General features: G+C 42.0%; 2 protein-coding genes across 3 annotated transcripts; one reads left to right on the top strand and one right to left on the bottom strand.

Moving 5' to 3' along the window:
- The first annotated feature begins 4,253 nt into the window (after nucleotides 1-4,253).
- Nucleotides 4,254-9,864, top strand: hmox2b (heme oxygenase 2b). Of its 2 annotated transcripts, none has more exons than XM_041956682.1 (7): nucleotides 4,254-4,329; nucleotides 4,875-4,975; nucleotides 5,603-5,736; nucleotides 5,846-5,963; nucleotides 6,111-6,602; nucleotides 7,167-7,290; nucleotides 7,422-9,864. In XM_041956682.1, the coding sequence occupies exons 3-7, from the start codon at nucleotides 5,654-5,656 to the stop codon at nucleotides 7,547-7,549; spliced, it is 945 nt and encodes a 314-aa protein (XP_041812616.1). In that variant the 5' UTR covers nucleotides 4,254-4,329; nucleotides 4,875-4,975; nucleotides 5,603-5,653; the 3' UTR covers nucleotides 7,550-9,864. The 2 variants fall into 2 exon arrangements, with proteins under 2 accessions (XP_041812616.1, XP_041812617.1); XM_041956683.1 differs by having other exon boundaries at nucleotides 5,620-5,736.
- A 566-nt stretch (nucleotides 9,865-10,430) lies between these two features.
- On the bottom strand, nucleotides 10,431-16,841 carry dnaja3a (DnaJ heat shock protein family (Hsp40) member A3a). The gene is made up of 11 exons (XM_041957092.1): nucleotides 16,583-16,841; nucleotides 15,017-15,153; nucleotides 14,860-14,943; nucleotides 14,541-14,747; nucleotides 14,250-14,402; nucleotides 13,493-13,640; nucleotides 13,252-13,316; nucleotides 12,848-12,976; nucleotides 12,655-12,770; nucleotides 12,401-12,498; nucleotides 10,431-11,279 (listed from the first exon to the last, which is right to left on the bottom strand). Exons 1-11 carry the CDS (start codon nucleotides 16,824-16,826, stop codon nucleotides 11,257-11,259), a joined length of 1,404 nt encoding a protein of 467 aa, XP_041813026.1. The 5' UTR covers nucleotides 16,827-16,841; the 3' UTR covers nucleotides 10,431-11,256.
- Nucleotides 16,842-17,083: the final 242 nt, after the last annotated feature.

Raw genomic sequence — 17,083 nt, forward strand, 5'->3', positions numbered from 1 at the left:
AAGAACTTCAGAGCTAACTTCTTATCCACAACAGTTCTCGCATCTCGCGAGAAGTGCCATAGCTATCAGGGACGCTGCTCCTACATGTTTCCGCAACATGGCTACAGACAAAAGCTCTTTTTTTTTTTTACCACGATTTCTGTGCGCGGTATGCACATTTTAAGCTGTATAAACTACGCAACCACTTTTCAAATCCAGTGGTACTTTGGAATGAATAAAAAAAAAGAAATCACTCTGAAGACTCTGCTTTCACTTTTTAATAATCAGGTCCTGCTGATACACTTTGTGAATTACCAGTTTCAAATTATAACACTAAGGAGCCCCATTTATCAATTTGACAGCAACATTCATTAAATTGTGCAAGCTTAATATGTTCCCAAGTAGCCTCCTTGCACTAAAGTTTTGTACTATTGTTGTCCCTGTGAGTGACAGTTGTTACAATTTTTGTGAAGGAGCATAAACAGAGAAAGGATATGACTGACTGGATAATTTGTTGATTTTCTGCTTTGTGCAACATTGCTAATTAATGAACCAAGCTTCAACACTGAGGCAAAACAATTCATACTCACAAGTAAGCCCAACAGCCAGAATGTTTTGCACATTAGTTTTTTCTGCTATACAGTACATTGGCAGACTCAAGCTGCCTGAAGGGCAGGGATGGAAAAAATAAAAATGGCACCAGTCCTGATGCATTTATGCTTTCATAGTAAAGTTAAGTCATAGTAGTTAAGTTAAGATAGTTAAGATTAAACTTGTTTATTGTGTAATAAGATTACTAGTATAACTATTAACAACTTATTTATAGACACAAAGAGTTCAACTACTTCCAAGCATGTAGTGCAGCCATATATATACATACATATACTTTTTTCTTTTCTCCACAGGAAAGGCACCCATTAGTGCAGCATCACATTTTCTCCACTCTGAAGGGAAACCTGGAGGGCACAGCATCATGTAGTCTCTGTGCCAGATCCCTGGTAATGTGCATGCTGGCTTACTGGTAAGTCAAAATGGAACAAAGCCATAAATGATTTAATTGGCTCCACCTGTGCATTAGCTGCAAAGATCTAATGTATAGTTTGTTTGATGTATGCTCTGGCCTGGCACCACCTATCAGATAGGAGGTAAATAAGCATAAAGAAAATGTCTCATAGAATATTACAGTGTTGACTTGAATATATATAGCAAATGAAACATCCAGGGATGGCAGTTGTATTGTTGTATATTGTATATGTATTCATTGATCCCAAATGAATCAGACCCATAGACCTTTTTCACAGCAAACATGCTGACTATCAAGAAAAGCACAGGTGGAACTAATTACCTAAACCGTGTTGCAGTACAGCAGTTATTGCAATCAATGCAGCAATTGATGGTGATATTAGTTACACCTGTTTGACATGTCGAAGCATTTGCTGTTGAAAAGCTCTATTTTACTGTGTCTTTACTCCACATTTTAACCCATGGTCATGTGTTGCAAAACAGATATTCTGATGCTTCATTTGTCTCCATGTTTGTTGTGTTTTTCTGTATTCTTATCTTTTTTGAATATCTCGGCTTATGTGCTGTTTTCATGGTTCCGTCCTCATCATCACATTTCTCTTTTGTCGTGATGTGATCTAAAGCACCAGATGAACTGGTTAATTGGACCTCGTGCTGCATCTCCTATGAGAATTGTTTGTGCGAGAGTTCTTCTTGATGCAGTGTTTGAAATCCGTCCAAGCAGTCACATATGGGGTCCTCAGCAGATCTGAGTGATAAACCAAACAATATGGCAGCAAAACAGAGCCAAAGAAACATGCTTGTTGAACATACATTTTCTTTTGTCAGGTTCTCATTTACAAATTAGCATCCAATTGGATATAATGCCATTCCTCCCCCCATTTGAGTTTACAGACCAAGTCTCCCTCCTCTCCTTTTGAACTGCATCAGTGGCATAGAGGCGCTTCCCAAAGCAGTTTAATGTAATGGCAACAGCTTGCTGGCACTGTTGGAGGGAAGTGAATCATCTTGTTAACTCATCCCCCAACCCGCCTCCTGTGGTTCAGCAGCAGGAGAGGGAGCGGGGTGGGGTGGGGTGGGTGGGATGTGGGGGGCACTCAGCTGCCCTGTCAACCAAGCATCTGACACTGCAGCCGGTTGCCAGACTAATATCAGGCTCTGACATTCACACACATGCACCTTCTCTTCCCCATGTGCACGTACACAAGGGCATGCTTATACACACACACACACACACACACACACACACAACCTACATGCAGGCATACAATTAACTGACGGACAAATCGGCACAGGGACACAAACAAACACCTTGTACATAATTCATGAACAGCATGCATGAATCATATGTACACAAAAGACCTGCAAAAACATTACTACACTATGATCTGTTCTTGGCAGAACATCCACCAGTAGGTCATAAACAACATGAAATGAAGAGAACTTGTTTTGTTTGCCCCAGAGGAACAGACCAACATGTCACGGTTTAACTGTGGAAAGACTGGGAAGATTCTGGTTGACCGTGTTTGGGACCTGCTCAGGACAAACACCTGTTAATCTGGAAGCACTCATTGTAATTACACAGCACGCTCTGTGCACTGTGTTCACAGTACACTCTGTGAAGATAGTGGACTATCCATTACAATTACGTGCCCTGGCTCAGCTCTGCCTCGTTTCCCATCTCCAAATTTCATGCATTCAATTTATTTATTTATTTTTGCTTTTAAAATGTATTTGACTCAACAGCAAACATTTGCTAATGAGATTTGTTGTGGATCCAGATGCTAAACTCCTCAGTTCCTAGGACTTAAATATATCCATCTTAAGGCTTTATCTTATCTTTTCATTCGTCTTTGGTTCTGCCAAATTTTCTATTTTCATTTCAAAAGCAACAGAAAATTAATTATGTAGGAAATACAAGGTGTTGGTTTAAACATTGTGACACAGAGTCACTTTATACTCATCCTCCACCAAATAAGAAGTGATGAGCTGATTTAACGATGCTGCAACAGACACTGTCATAACAGATAATTGCATGATCAAACTGGTATGATTACGTAAGAACTATGACTTTGTTAGTAGTTCAGTGTGTGTTTAGAGAGCAACAGAGTGTGTTGCCAAAGGATAATTTGTTTTATAACACAGATCAAGACATATCATTGGGGGGAAATAAGGGATAGTTAATTTCCGATTTCCAGATTTGACAGATGTGTGGTATTATCAATTAAAAAGGCAATAGGATATATTTTCGCTTTCAAGAATGATTGATCAGCTTCACTGGGAATAAACAGAAACATCTTCTGCATAATAAAAGCAAACACAATCAAGTAATATTACACAACAGGTGTACGTTCATTATAAAATATCACTTAAGATACAAGATTAGAAAAAAAACAAAAAGATTTTGATCCGTGTATTCAAACTGCCAAATCACGGTACTTGCTTGGTTGGAATGCCATCTTGTGGTTATTCTCTTCTAGTGTGGTCTTTGTGATGTGTGACATACCGTACCAATATTACCAGTAAAATATGACAGCACACTAATATAGTATTACCTGCAAACTAGCACACATGGTAGTCACTACCATTTGAAATTTGCACAAGAAAAAGGTATGCACAAAAACAGCTTCAGGTTGTCCTCAGCTGGATCAATATGCGATTTTCAAGCAGATGAACTGGCATAGCATATTGCTAAAACATCAGACACTGAATCTGCCATGTATACAGCATGGCCTATTACCTCAAGAGACATTGTGGCTCTTTTGTATGACTTTTCAAATAGCTTAATTTTTGTGTCATTTTCTCAACCCATAAAGGAAATCTTAATCCTTTATCAGGAAAATTAAGAATTAACAATCACCAACTTTGCAAATACATGCTTCTCACTAGACAGGAAAGGTATGAAACATTGTAATATGAAAAATTACTAGTAGTTAAAGGTGTCATTCACATTTAGCAGAGTAAAAAGAATAAAATTCCCCTTTGAAATGTAGTGAATTGGAGATGTAGAGTTATATAAATTGGAGATACCCAAGTAAAATGCAAGTTGCTCTACAGTAGGCTATAGTATTTGAGTAAATTAATTTAAACTCCACGACTTTTTGTCAATATTAGCAATTGATACAATTATTATTGTTAGAAGTAGTGGCAGTAGTACTAGTAGTAGTGGCAGTGAAAACTATACACTTATCAATCTGCGTCCTCAGCACTTCCTGTAGGGAAGCACGTGACTGCGAGCAGCCGGGTGGGGGCGGGGTTTGACGGACAATTCAGTCTCCAGGCTGAGTTGTAGTCAACCGGACTCTTCTGCCCGGTGGTGGGGTGAAGGTTTGTAATGTCGCTGTGACACCAAATCCTTCTAACCCGACAATATTAGTCGAACGAGTGTATTAGCGCGTTGACCCTGTAATGTGATGTAACGCTGCTCGTCAGATCTTAAGTTTGTTAGCTTGTTGAAATGCTAGCTAGCTGTTAGCCAAGTTAGCTAGCACCATCCGGTAAAGTTAGCTGTTGCTGTCAAAGTGATGCTCCTAGCGAGTAATACGACGTACATGCAGGTGTAGCAAGCAATACGTTCCTTTGTATCTCGATGAAAGGTGGATTTCTGATTACAGTGAGGAACTGAACTGAATTAAACCACTTAAATAACTCGCCTCACAGAACACTAGCTAGCCATATCCACTAGTTATTCTTTGAGACTTGTGGTACACGCCAGAAGGCCTGCTTTGTGTTATGTGAGGTGCTGTTTGTCTGGTTTTGTTTGTGTAGGTCAAGCCTGGATGTTGTGAAAAGCAGCCTTTTTCTAAGTAAATCAATCCAGCCTCTGCCAGACCGTATCAGCTCTCACTGACATTGCCTTGTCTCCCTCTCAGAGTAAATAAGGTCGAAGTCTTTAAGCAGCCGAATTAACCTACAGAAGGTGTCTGTCCTTTGACCATCATCTCAGGGACAACAGACCTCTGCTGCCTCTTGGGTAAGGGTTAATGCATGCTGTAATTGAATGTGTACCTCTTGTCTAAATGTTATTCGAGGCTATGAGCGCTGAATGACCTTAACATCCAAAGGGATTTTTAAAGGTTAATTATCCCAATAAAGTAAGTGTAATACTGGTAACTCCCTCTATTTGCTAAATATGGACCTGATGACAGTAATGTCATCATAATGTCAGTGTCCCTTCTCTCTGACTCTGGATAAGATGTGCTTAATAATGGAAAGAATAGTGTATGTTGCCCCTGTGTTGTTACTGTTGTTGTTGTCCTGTTGTTATTGTTTAGGTGTACAACACCAGTGCAGCTGTACAGACCTCTAGAACCACAGGGAACACTGCAGCCTGATGGCGTTGTCTGTTGTTTTGACTGAAAAAGCAGTTGTGCAATCTTTGAGTGACACTTTTAGACAGCAGCGACTCGTGTAGGTCACATTTAGGACACAACATGCGGTCTTGCACAACTTATTATAGTATATGCCTTGATCAAAACTGTAAACATATTTCATCATCAAACTGAACTTTTTTGAAGATTCACTACCATGTGCAGTATGATGAAACCTATAAATGCCTGATGCTAGATCATTTGAATGTAAATATAATACTACTTTGCAGTCTTTCACTGATTCTAGAGTGAGCTAAGTGGCAGACAGGAACAGACCACTAATGTCAGCAGAGAAAATGGAGACATCAGCAAGTGTGTCCAATGGAGCGAGTGCTGTGTATGAGGAAAAAGAAGATGCCCTCAGGTAAATCTCCCACCAGTATTGTAACATCATTATCTGTAAAACAGTGAAGTGAGATTACAAAGTAATCATGTTGTCCTGTACCTCCGATTTTTCTCTTTTCTTTTCCCAGTCCAGAGGATCTGTCCGAGATGCTGGCAGCTGGCACCAAGGAGGTTCATGAAAAGGCTGAGAACACGCAGTTTGTGAAAGATTTCCTCAGGGGACGCATCCGCAAGGAGCTCTTTAAGGTCAGCCTGAAGAAATTCAGGGAGAAACTTTGACATTTAGATGAGTAAATGTATGTAATAAACATGTGGATAAAAAAAGAAGCAAAGAAAACTGGAAATAGGAGCCAAGCAGAATTACTTGATGACTTTTCTTTCTTGCTTCCTCAGCTTGGTGCTGTGGCACTGTACTATACTTACACAGCCATGGAGGAGGAGATTGAAAGGAACAAAGACCACCCCCACTTTGCCCCTCTATATTTTCCTGCAGAGCTGCACCGCCACGAAGCCCTGGCCCATGACCTTGAGTACTTTTATGGCCCCGACTGGCAGAGCAAAGTCAGCTGCTCCCAGGCCACACAACGCTATGTGGACCGTATTCATCAAGTAGGGCAGGAGGACCCAGTGCTGCTGGTGGCCCATGCCTACACCCGCTACATGGGGGACCTGTCCGGGGGCCAGGTGCTGAAGAAGGTGGCGCAGAGAGCCATGAAGCTGCCGCCCACAGGGGAGGGCCTTGAATTCTATCAGTTCGATGCCATCCATAGTGCCAAATCATTCAAGCAGCTGTACCGCAGTCGAATGAACGAACTGGAACTGGACATGGAAATAAAGAAAAGGCTGGTTGACGAGGCTGTCAAGGCCTTCCAGTTCAACATGGAGGTAAGAGGCCAGGGAGAAGTACCCGAGGTTGGAGAGTTGGAGATGAAACAGCAACCTATGTTTGGAAACACTAGTGGTGGATCTGTTCCCTGGTGGTGATGGTGAAGCTTTTTTCTGACAGTAGAGAACTGCTTCTTGTCCCGTTTTGAACATTTACTGAATTTCAGAGATGGAATGAATGGAATGTATTATGTTTATCACTGAAGGCACCATCATCTTCTGATGTTATCCCAGTCAAGTGACATTTGAAGTGCATTTTAATTGAGACTTCCATTAAAACTCCAATGTGTAGGATTTAGTGGGATCTATTGGCAGAAATGTAACAGTCACAGTTGTGTTTTCATTAGTGTATAATCACCTCAAAAGAATATCAGTTGTGTTTTCATTTCCTTAAAATGAGCTCTGTATATCTCCAGAGAGAGTAGGTCTTCTTCGACAGAGTCTGGGTGTGTTAGGCCCTTCAAATCAAAAACAGACAGGTTGATTTCATTCATGAACAATCTCTAGAATACAGAGTATACAACAAGCTTGATAACCTTACATACTCCGTGTTTGTGCTGGCAGGTGTTTGAGGAGTTAGAAGAGATCGGTAAAACCATCCAGGAGGACGTTTTGGATGCTGGCATGCCCGTCCACGGAGCAATGGGTGGAGACATCAGCAAGTGTCCCTACTATGCCGCCAAAATGGGTATGCTTTTACACTTCTCTCTGTAAGCATTGTGCCACTGTATATAATATATTAATAGCATGAAACCTTTTTAAAAAAGCTATGGTGAGGTCTAAGTTTGTTTTCTGCTTTCTGTGCTCTGCGTGTCACAGCAACGTCGGGTGGAACGGCATACGCCTGTCAGCTTGCCATGGCCGTACTGCGACACCCAACAGGGCAGGTCCTGTTTGCTACTTGGTTTGCTGCTCTGGCTGGATTGGCTGCGTGGTATCTGATGTGATCCTGCCGTCACCCTGCCGCTCTGCTGCTGTGAGAGAGAGGGCGGAGAAGCATAGGAGGAAGGACAGTAAGGAAAGAATTCCCTCAAACTGCGGACCATTTCCTAGTTTGATGCAAACATTCTAAACGGCTCCAAGTTTGTTTAATGTTTCGCGCTTGCTAATAAGGTTAGCTGACAGGAAATAAGCTTGGATCTGTTTCTTATCAATGGAATTCCAGTGAAGTGATCTACAGGACCATTAAGACATCAACATCATCCATCCGTCAAGCTGCACCTCGATAGTTTTTCTCCTCCTGCCTTTTTATTTTGCTACCTTTCTTTACACCATCCCTCCATCCTGTGTCCATGTTCCATTGTGTTTGGTAGTATTTCAAAACTTTCTGTAGCTGTTTGCTGATTTTGTCATGGAAGGACACATCGAGAATAACTAATTGTTAGCTGATTGTTCTGAATGAAACTGCCAGATTGACAGAGCTTGGTGACTTTTAGATGTTGCCCATGTATAAACTCCAATTGGTTATCCAGCGATAATTAATATTGATGAATGGATTATCAAAACGAATTCACGGTTAGCTGAAACATACTATGCACATGTTATGCATGAGTATACGAGCACAGTAGGCTTTTGCCGGGCAGACAGCTGTGTTGCTTTTTAATGAGACCTTTGCAGCTTTGCATTAAAAGATCTTAATTTGATCAGAGACAGGAAGTAATATATGTGTTAAGAGACCAACAGTGAAACAGCGGTTTATTTGTAAACTTGTAAATGTCTCCATATACTGTATTTTTTCTTTTACACATTGACTGCAGTGTCAGTGTTTTTAAATCCATTATCATATTTCATGATTCAAACATGGCCTCAAATGCTTCTAAAAAGATAGTACTTGTGTGCTTTGAGACAGGTGATAGCCGTCAAAGCTTATTTTTCCTTCAAAATATTGCACACCTACACTTTGACAAGTGTTTGACTAATAAACATCTTTCAGATACTAGTGAATATAGTAAATATACTGAATATTTGAATCTCTACTGATGCATGTTCAGACGTAATATTTCTCTGTTTCTGAATGATGATAGGGCATCTTGTATTTCTGAAAAAACAAAACAAAAAAACTGCCTGTTGTCGATTTAAATGCATAGCTATACAGTCCGAGATGAATGACTCATTGTTGATTCAGTTTTACCTGCCACAGGAGCCTATATTAGGACAAAGGTGTTATCAGAGGTGATTGCAGCTGTTTTAAAAGGAAATCGTCTTTTTATAATAATAATGGTTTGTCTACACGAAGGCTGAATGAGTCTGAGTGTTGTGGTTCATGATGAACTACTTCAGGTTCGGTACTTACTGGTAGGTCCTTCAGCAGCTCAGCTCTTGTTCATGTATCCATTTATTATGGATATACGAGCGTGCATCATCACTGAACTTTGTTATTACCATTCACATGTTGTCCATGCTGTACTATGGGAAAAACTTTCCTATTGGTGTGTAACATATTGTTTTTCAACATACCTGAGGAGGAATATTTTGTGCCATCGTGTACTGTATGCAGTGTAATTGCACTGTTCTGCGATTGAAGTTTAATATTTATCCTGACATGGTAATTATGTTTCATTAACTTTGCTTGATCTCTGCAAGTAGTTGTGTTTTCGTCCTTCGCTTGGATTTGTTGGACACAAATTACCAAAGGAAACCTGCTGATAACAGCAACCAGGTTCCTGTGCTGTTTATATTTGCACAACACATTCACACATAAATGGATGTGCAGTATTCCGTCACACGCAAAACTCATTCAGGATAACAGCTCTGTAGCGCAGCTGTTTGATCACATGACATGATAACTGAAGTGATGATTTGTTTTTGTGTCTGAGAGTCTCAGGTTGATGTTGCGGTCAGATGGCAATATAACGCACTGCACAAGGAGGACTAATACAGAGACTGCCCTAATATACTCCTGCAGTTCAATGTCCATGTGTTATTTCATGTTTTTGATGCTAGTTTGAGGGGTCAGAATGCTACAGTATTTTCAGACATACTGAAGGGATGTATACGTGAATCTCAGGAGTTCAGGTAGTTTTGCTCATCCATTTAACGTTGTAGTACAGTGAGTGGGATGCATGTTGACTTTGAATTCTCTTGCGTTTTCATTAACTCTGATCTTAATACCTGTGTGTATTTAACTGAACAAAGCTTTATTATTGACTGACTAGAATGCTGGCATTGTATGAGAGTGAAAACCCAGGAGTATGTTGTGCTGCCTATAACGACATGAGTTCTGTTACCCTGCCCGTGATGAAATAAAGGTGATTGATTTGGACTGGTGTTTTAATCACAATGGCATGAAATTTTGCACAGTCGTTCCTGCTCTCCAGAGGATGAATCCTAATGTCTTTGGTGAGCCTTGTCCTTCCTCCAACACCACCATCTCAATAAATATGGGATGGCTTGCTGATTGAATTTCAATTTGTTTGATACTTAAATGACCAAATAACTAAAGTTCTGTCCTAATTAGCAAATGTAAGCTTGTTTACATGCTAAACTATAATGATCATACCTGCTAGCTAAATATTAGCACGATACAGTTAGCATTTACCACAAAGCACATCTATGTACAAAGGGTCCAGTAGTGGTCTCACAGGGCTGAAACACTGTAGAAATAATGTCTACAAAGCATGACATTGAAAACAACACTAATAGATGTATTTAAAAGTTAAAATGGAGGCTAGTTGATGAGGTACATCTGGAATATTCAATGCTATCTTGGATGTAATCGAGGTGTTAGGTGGTGTTTGGATTGCATTTATCGCATCTAAATTAGGGTGAACAAAATATGCATCAGTATTTTGAACACATTAATGTCTAGATAGAGTCAAAACATTGAGTGGTATTTCTTTAATGATAAAACAGACTTTTCCCAACACTTATGCTTTGTTATAGATGTACAGTATATCTCGTCTATGCGACACATTGATTGAACTACGATCCACAACTATGTACAAATGTAATGAAGGTGCAGATCTCCGAGTGACTTCGTAATGCAAAGGGTTAAAACAGGGACAGAGTCCGATCATCAGTGTTCACAGGTCAGGAGAGCCCGAGCCAGTCCTCAGTCAGAGACAGGAGACTGACAATCCATTGCAGACACATATTTACATTGTCCAACGCTTGAAGGTAAACACGTAGTTAGTCTGGTGATGTTAGGCGCCGAGAACTGTCGGGGAAATCTGAGCGTTCATGAAAACACAACTGAAGCATATAGAATAAAAGGATTAACAACAGGTCAATTTAATCCTAAATAAGACTTTTTGCTGTTATCTGCCTTTGTCAATACAATAATTTATTTCTGTGCACATGGATTCCATTATCACCATCATGTTTTTCTTATTGCGATCAACAGAAAACCAACATGCACCGGCTGCTATGGTAAATAATAAGTCTTTTCTGCCCAAATGGCCTCGATGGACATTTGACAGAGAGGTGATTGGTGCACTGGAACATCCTCTTGTGTGTGGATTCACTTTGGCAGAGGAACAGAGCAGGTAATCCTCTGCCTTATTCACTGCAGGGCTGGGTAGGTGGGTCTGCACTGATCCGTCCAGAACCTTTGTGGGCCTCGTCCAACACCCAACACACCTGTCCCTTTATAATGTAGCCGTTCTTGCTTCACGCTGTCCCTCCCATCTGCCCTCTGATCTATCGATGAAGCTTCTCAGTTCCAGGATGACCTTTTCCCTTTGAGAAGGAAAAAGAAAAAGGCTGTCAAATGCCAAAGCAGCCCCAAAACAACAGCATATAAAAGATCATTTGGGATATTCCAGCCTGGCCAAACATCCAGCTGAATTCAGGGGTCCATGCATCAGTGATTTTATGTGACAGCCACAAATCAGATAATGAAAACATTATCCAAAAAAATAAAAAATAAAATGTGTGCATCATGCATCACATCCATTTTGTGAGGAGAAGAACAAATAGGAGTGTTGGGGCAGACATACTAGTCCTACCTGGTTTGTGGCTGTCAGGAGGAACTTAACAGTCTCTTTAATACGGAGAAGAAGCCCCCCCCCCCGTTTAAACTCTCCTTCCTTCTTGTCATGTCTTACCACTGCTGCCCCCACCTGGACAGAGATTAACACTGCATCAGCCAGGCTTGTGGCCACAGACTGTATGATGAATAGTGGGCAAAGCAGCCATGATGTCGTGCACTGATTTGTGGACTGCTGTTTTGAAGCAGGGCTGGGTGATATGACAGAAGTTTGAAGTGAATCCTGATAATGACTGAAGCCTTAAAGAAACCAGAGGGTGCACTACTTGAACTATGTGCACTACTAGTTTAGTAAAAAATAGGACATAATGTGAACACACAACTCTGCAAACATGGTTTGGTTTAGAATATGTATTGTGTATTGTTTTACCAATTTCAAGATACTGCAGGCAGAGTGGCCACATTTCTGCAGTTTGTGTTCTGCTTGTTCAACAGGTGTTTGACAAATTGATCATACCCTGCTTCATCATTTATTTTGCTCTAAATGGCACCGTGATTTACAAAATGATCATCATGCTGTTTTTAGGAAGACTTGAAACTAGCGGCTGAGACCAGAAACTCATTAGAAAACTGTTTACTGAGGTAATAAATCAAGTAGATACAATCAGACTCATTTTTTTAAATGAGTGGAGTCGCCCCCTGCTGGCCATTATAAAGAATGCAGATTTAGGGCAACTCCATCCACCATTTATACATGCTTGCAACTAAAGGCAGCTTCCTTTCCTGAAACCCCATTTCAGAAGGTCAGAGGTGTGTATCAATCAAAAAAACAGGACTACAGGGACGACTGTCAGCGAGATTGTCCTCTTACCTGTGGTGGTGGCAGTGACACCATTCACAGTCCCCTCCACTTCCGTCTCGTCCTCAGCATAGCTCATGAGCAGAGCTCTTTGTCTGTCGGTTAGTGTCCTACACATGAAAAAACATCTTATGAGCCTTGTGATTAGGAAAGCATTTCTTCTACGCTACAACCAGTCATTGTATTCAGTCACAAGGCCCTCCCATGTCCCCGTCTGGTACAAATGCAGCAGTGAACAAGGTGTGTGTTTGTCGGCGGAGTCTTACTTGGGTACTTTTATTTTGACGTGGACATAATGGTCTCCAAAGCCGTAGCCACTGATACGAGCAATTCCCTTCCCTGCCAGACGAATCCTCTGGTCTGTCTGGATGCCTGCAGGGATCTGAAGACCAGGACAAGCCAGTCATTTCTCACACTTTAGCTGAAATGAGAAGCCTAAGAAGGTGTCGGTGTACTTACTGTTAAGTTTAGTGTTTCATAAAGGCCCTGAGCCCTGGCCGTGCCTCCCAGGACGGCTTGTGCCACGGAGACCAAAAGGTCAGAGTGGATGTCTGCACCGTCCCTCCTGAACACAGGACTTTTTTGGACCTGGACAGCAAACCAGAACACATCACAGTCAATCACACCTGGTATCAAAATGTCAAACGGCGGCACACCACAGGTTATCTGAACTGTGTTAATTAGAAGTCAAACAGCTCAGACACTTTGATGCCTCTTACTAGTCCACACACCTACATTATGCAAGACAATCCTATTATAGCAGCTCTGAGGTGAACTTGCACTTCATGGAGAGCTAATTTATTTCTGGCCTGGGTTTCTTGTGTGATTAGTGTTGACACTACAGACCTGATGTAGATACTCACTCTAAATGTGATGAAGATCTCCTTCTTACCAACGGGCATTCTGACTGTCTGACCGTCCTCCACACCTGGAAGCAAAAACAAACAAGATCTACGTTAGAGTTAAGTGTAGAAATCTTTTGAGCATGAATCCCTCGCTCCCTTCAAGGCTTAAACAGTGCGCAGATGCATGCTGCGACTTTTCATGCTCATTAATAGCAGTAAGAAAAAATGTCCTTTAGGTATTTAGACTAGTGAGACTGACCTGCAGGCACAGGAACCATGACAACCTTCTTCTGCTTGGTCTGTCCCCTCCCACGGCAGGAGTGACAGGGGTTTGATATGACTGTGCCTTTGCCCCCACAGTGACGACATGTGGAGCGCATCACAAACGGGCCTGTGTTCACGGTCTCCTGCAGGAGGGACAATACACGTGCTTAGTAATACAACAGAGCAAAAGAACACCTTACACATCTATTTCACGAGGCATCTGCACCGAAGAGACAGTAAAAATTGAAAAGTTTGTATTATTTCACCTCCATTTTAGTCTTGCCTTTGTTGGTCATCAACTCTGCACGTTCATATAGTAAAAGAGTTTAATGACTTCAGTGTTTTCTCATCTTGCGGTCTGCACTATTTTTAGGCACGTACTTAACTGTAATTCTACTGTATGCAGTCTTGATAGGGTAGAAGTACATTTGACAATTGTTACTTCATTTCTGTACACACTGATGTAGAGTTTTCCATTGGAAATTTGAGAGGTAACCTGTAGTATTGGCATGTATCGTTTTGAGAACGCAGCTTAGCCTTTGGGGCTTTAAGCATTCATTTCATATCGTACATTAACGACATGCATACATCTGTTGGGTATTTATGCCTTATGCCTATTTAAGATGGCTTCTCATTGTCACAAACCATTTGCCTGATGAAGGTCAGCATCGAAATGTTGAGTTTTTGCGAGTGAAGACAGAGTGCGGGAGCTTGTTTGCAACTTTAGAATGGCGGCATGTCAGAGCTCTTACCATGCCGGAGCCGTTACAGAAGTGGCAGTGCTGGACTTTGGTGCCTGGCTCGTGGCCCTTGCCATCACAGCGCTGACAGGCTGCTTCGATATTGACGGATATCTCTTTGTTGACTCCCTTCGCTGCCTGAGTGAACGTCAGCTCCATGATGTGCTGTGTAGAGCAAAAAAAGGGTGACACAAATTCATTGCTCTGAATATGAACCAATAAAAATGACCAAATGAGAACTTGATGAGCTCTCAAAAGCCAAATCAAAGGCACTCCCTGGCTTTACTTTACTTTCCCACTAACCTCCTGTGGCTGATCAAATATGGCATTGAAGTCTCCAAAGCCACGGCCTCCTGAGAATTCCCCAAAGATCTTGCGGAAGAGCTCCTCTGGGTCCACGTTGCTGGTCTGTCCAGTCCAGTAATGCTGGCCTCCACTGGCCCGACCAGCGTCAAAGCCAGCTGAGCCATACGTATCGTACTGCTTCCTCTTACCTTCATCACTCAGGACCTGCAAGAAACATGGAGCAACTTCTAAGAGGTTTGTAATTCTAATGAGATCGTTTAAACTGGAAGAGATGATGAACACATGAGGGAAAACACGGAGTAGACTGACACTAAACCTCATAAGCTTCAGCCAGCTGAGCAAACTTTTCCTTGGCTTGTGGGTCTTCTTTGTTGGTGTCAGGATGATACTTTTTGGCCATCTGAGGGACGACAAACACACTGTCAACGACTGCAACGATACAAGCTGTGAATGTATGTCAGGCATGGGCAGACCTGGTAGTAGGCTTTCTTGATCTCTTTCTGGGTCGCCGTGCGAGGTACGCCGAGGATCTGGTAGAAGTCCTGCTTGCTGCAAGCAGGGGCACTTGTATGAAAGGACAGTGTGTAGACAGCATGGGGCGACTTGATACCTGAAAAGTGTCAAAACAGTAAATACCATTAACAGTGTTTTCCCTGTATGTTTGTGAGACAAAGGTGACAAATGCCGGAGAACGTGTGTGGCGTACACAGTTTGTGCTTGCACCTTAGGAGTGCTATGTGGTTAAAAAAACTTGATTTCAGGTCTTGCTCACCAGCATGAGGACAGACAAATAAAAAGGGACAGAAAATGAAACGATGGGAAAAGTGAAGACAAATATGACGGAGGAAAAGAGCTTTCCAATGTGACCAGTGAACAGACACCAACAGGTGTGTCACATGACATGGAAGCTACTGTTCCACAAACACAAATACAAAAAATAGAAAAAGCACTGAATTTATTTGGAGTAACTAGCTGTTTTCTATTCAAATAAAAACAACACCTGTCATGAGTTTGGACGCACCTTCACATACAATGGTTTTTCTTTACTTTTCTTATTTTCTACATTGTACGCTAGCACTGAAGACATCAAAGCTATGAAATATTACATGTGGACTTATGTGGTAAACAACAAAAGTGTGTGGAGGTGTGTGTTATGGGTCTTGGTCCTGTTGAAGGATGCTTGGTTGCTGCAGAATGCTGTGGGGTGTGGTGCTCCTTCAATCATGTCAACAGTGTCACCTGAAAAGCCCCACACAGTCACACCGCCTCCTCCATGCTGCAATGGTACTGTGTGTACAATAAATGTCTTACACATGAGCAATCAAAATAGATGAGCGACATGAGACCAACGACTTTCATAACTTTCCGTAATGAGGGCACATCAACACGAGGGTATTGAGAATAGCACTGATTTTACCTCAGTCAAACGGTGACGTTAATTTGTTGACGGTCCCTAAGAAAACCCCGTGTGTTTAGGGGAGCAGGCTCGAAGGGGAGCTAACCCTCCTCTAAATATCAACACTAGAACACGCAAGCTGGTTCTGGAGTGAACATCTGTTGAATATCCAACGTAAAACTAACTTTCCCGAGGTCAAATAACACTGCTTGACAACGCAGCAAACATTTGGTTAATTTAACCGGGTCTGTAAGACGATTCTAGAAACAAGCGTCTGTGGTTCGGCGTTACAGAGATGTCTGGCTGACATTTGGGATATGGTCGGGTTCAGGTTAGGATCGAGTTAACAACCACAATGTCACAGGATCTGATGGGTCGCAGAATATGATGACCAGTATCACCGGCGTGCAAATTCAACTTGATAAGGGGCTAACCAAAGTTAGCAAAACTGATTGCATCATACCATTGACAACCAGTGCGTGAATAAAAGCAACACGAGCTCATCATATCTTTAATGCTCGCTCGAGTCCATATCACATTCAGTTAATTTGACTGTCTTACCCTGCGTCACTTGAGTTAACCACAACTTTAGCCGATGTTAGCCTAGCCTAGGCCAATACCATATAGCTAACACGGCACTCACCTGACAGCCCTCTCAATGTCAACGCTTTCCCTGCTCCGCCACACAATAGGTTCCCTCCCCGCCACAGGTTTTCTGCTCCCAGCGTAGAAACACTGCGGACCCCTCCATGGCTGCCGCAGACAACAGCACCGGCGGCCCGGCGAGGCCCAGAGGACACGATGACGGTAATCCAGCGTGAGGAGCAGCGAGCAGCCGAGGACGCCATCATTCCGTCTATAGTCGCCGCTTCGAACACACTGCGCATGTCCGGGACGGAGTGGGCGTCACCGAGGTCGCAAAGATATTCTGTTTCAGTCAAGATGATGCGCTCTCAAGGAAAACAAGTTGCAAAAGTTTACCTTAAATCTTAGGGTCCCTTTTTGTAAACTTGCCGCAAGTGGCTACAGCAGAAAACAATTAGGACTGCTTTAAAGTTTTCAAACATTATAAGTTTCGTTGTGCAAACGAGCGTCACAAGTGTCAAGTCAAAAAAGGATGCGCATGTTTTAATACCCGGGGTAG

This window comes from Chelmon rostratus, chromosome 17 (genome assembly GCF_017976325.1).
Source record: "Chelmon rostratus isolate fCheRos1 chromosome 17, fCheRos1.pri, whole genome shotgun sequence".
Lineage (NCBI taxonomy): Eukaryota > Metazoa > Chordata > Actinopteri > Chaetodontiformes > Chaetodontidae > Chelmon > Chelmon rostratus.

Excerpts from the sequence above, each read along its gene's own strand:
- dnaja3a (XM_041957092.1), bottom strand. The coding sequence starts at position 16,826 with ATGCGCAGTGTGTTCGAAGCGGCGACTATAGACGGAATGATGGCGTCC. Across the intron at positions 13,317-13,492 it reads CATGGTTCCTGTGCCTGCAG|GTGTGGAGGACGGTCAGACA; the intron begins GTCAGTCTCACT and ends TTTTGCTTCCAG. Across the intron at positions 12,499-12,654 it reads GTCAAAATAAAAGTACCCAA|GACACTAACCGACAGACAAA; the intron begins GTAAGACTCCGC and ends TTTCATGTGTAG.
- hmox2b (XM_041956682.1), top strand. The coding sequence starts at position 5,654 with ATGTCAGCAGAGAAAATGGAGACATCAGCAAGTGTGTCCAATGGAGCG. Across the intron at positions 6,603-7,166 it reads CCTTCCAGTTCAACATGGAG|GTGTTTGAGGAGTTAGAAGA; the intron begins GTAAGAGGCCAG and ends TTGTGCTGGCAG. Across the intron at positions 7,291-7,421 it reads CTACTATGCCGCCAAAATGG|CAACGTCGGGTGGAACGGCA; the intron begins GTATGCTTTTAC and ends TGCGTGTCACAG.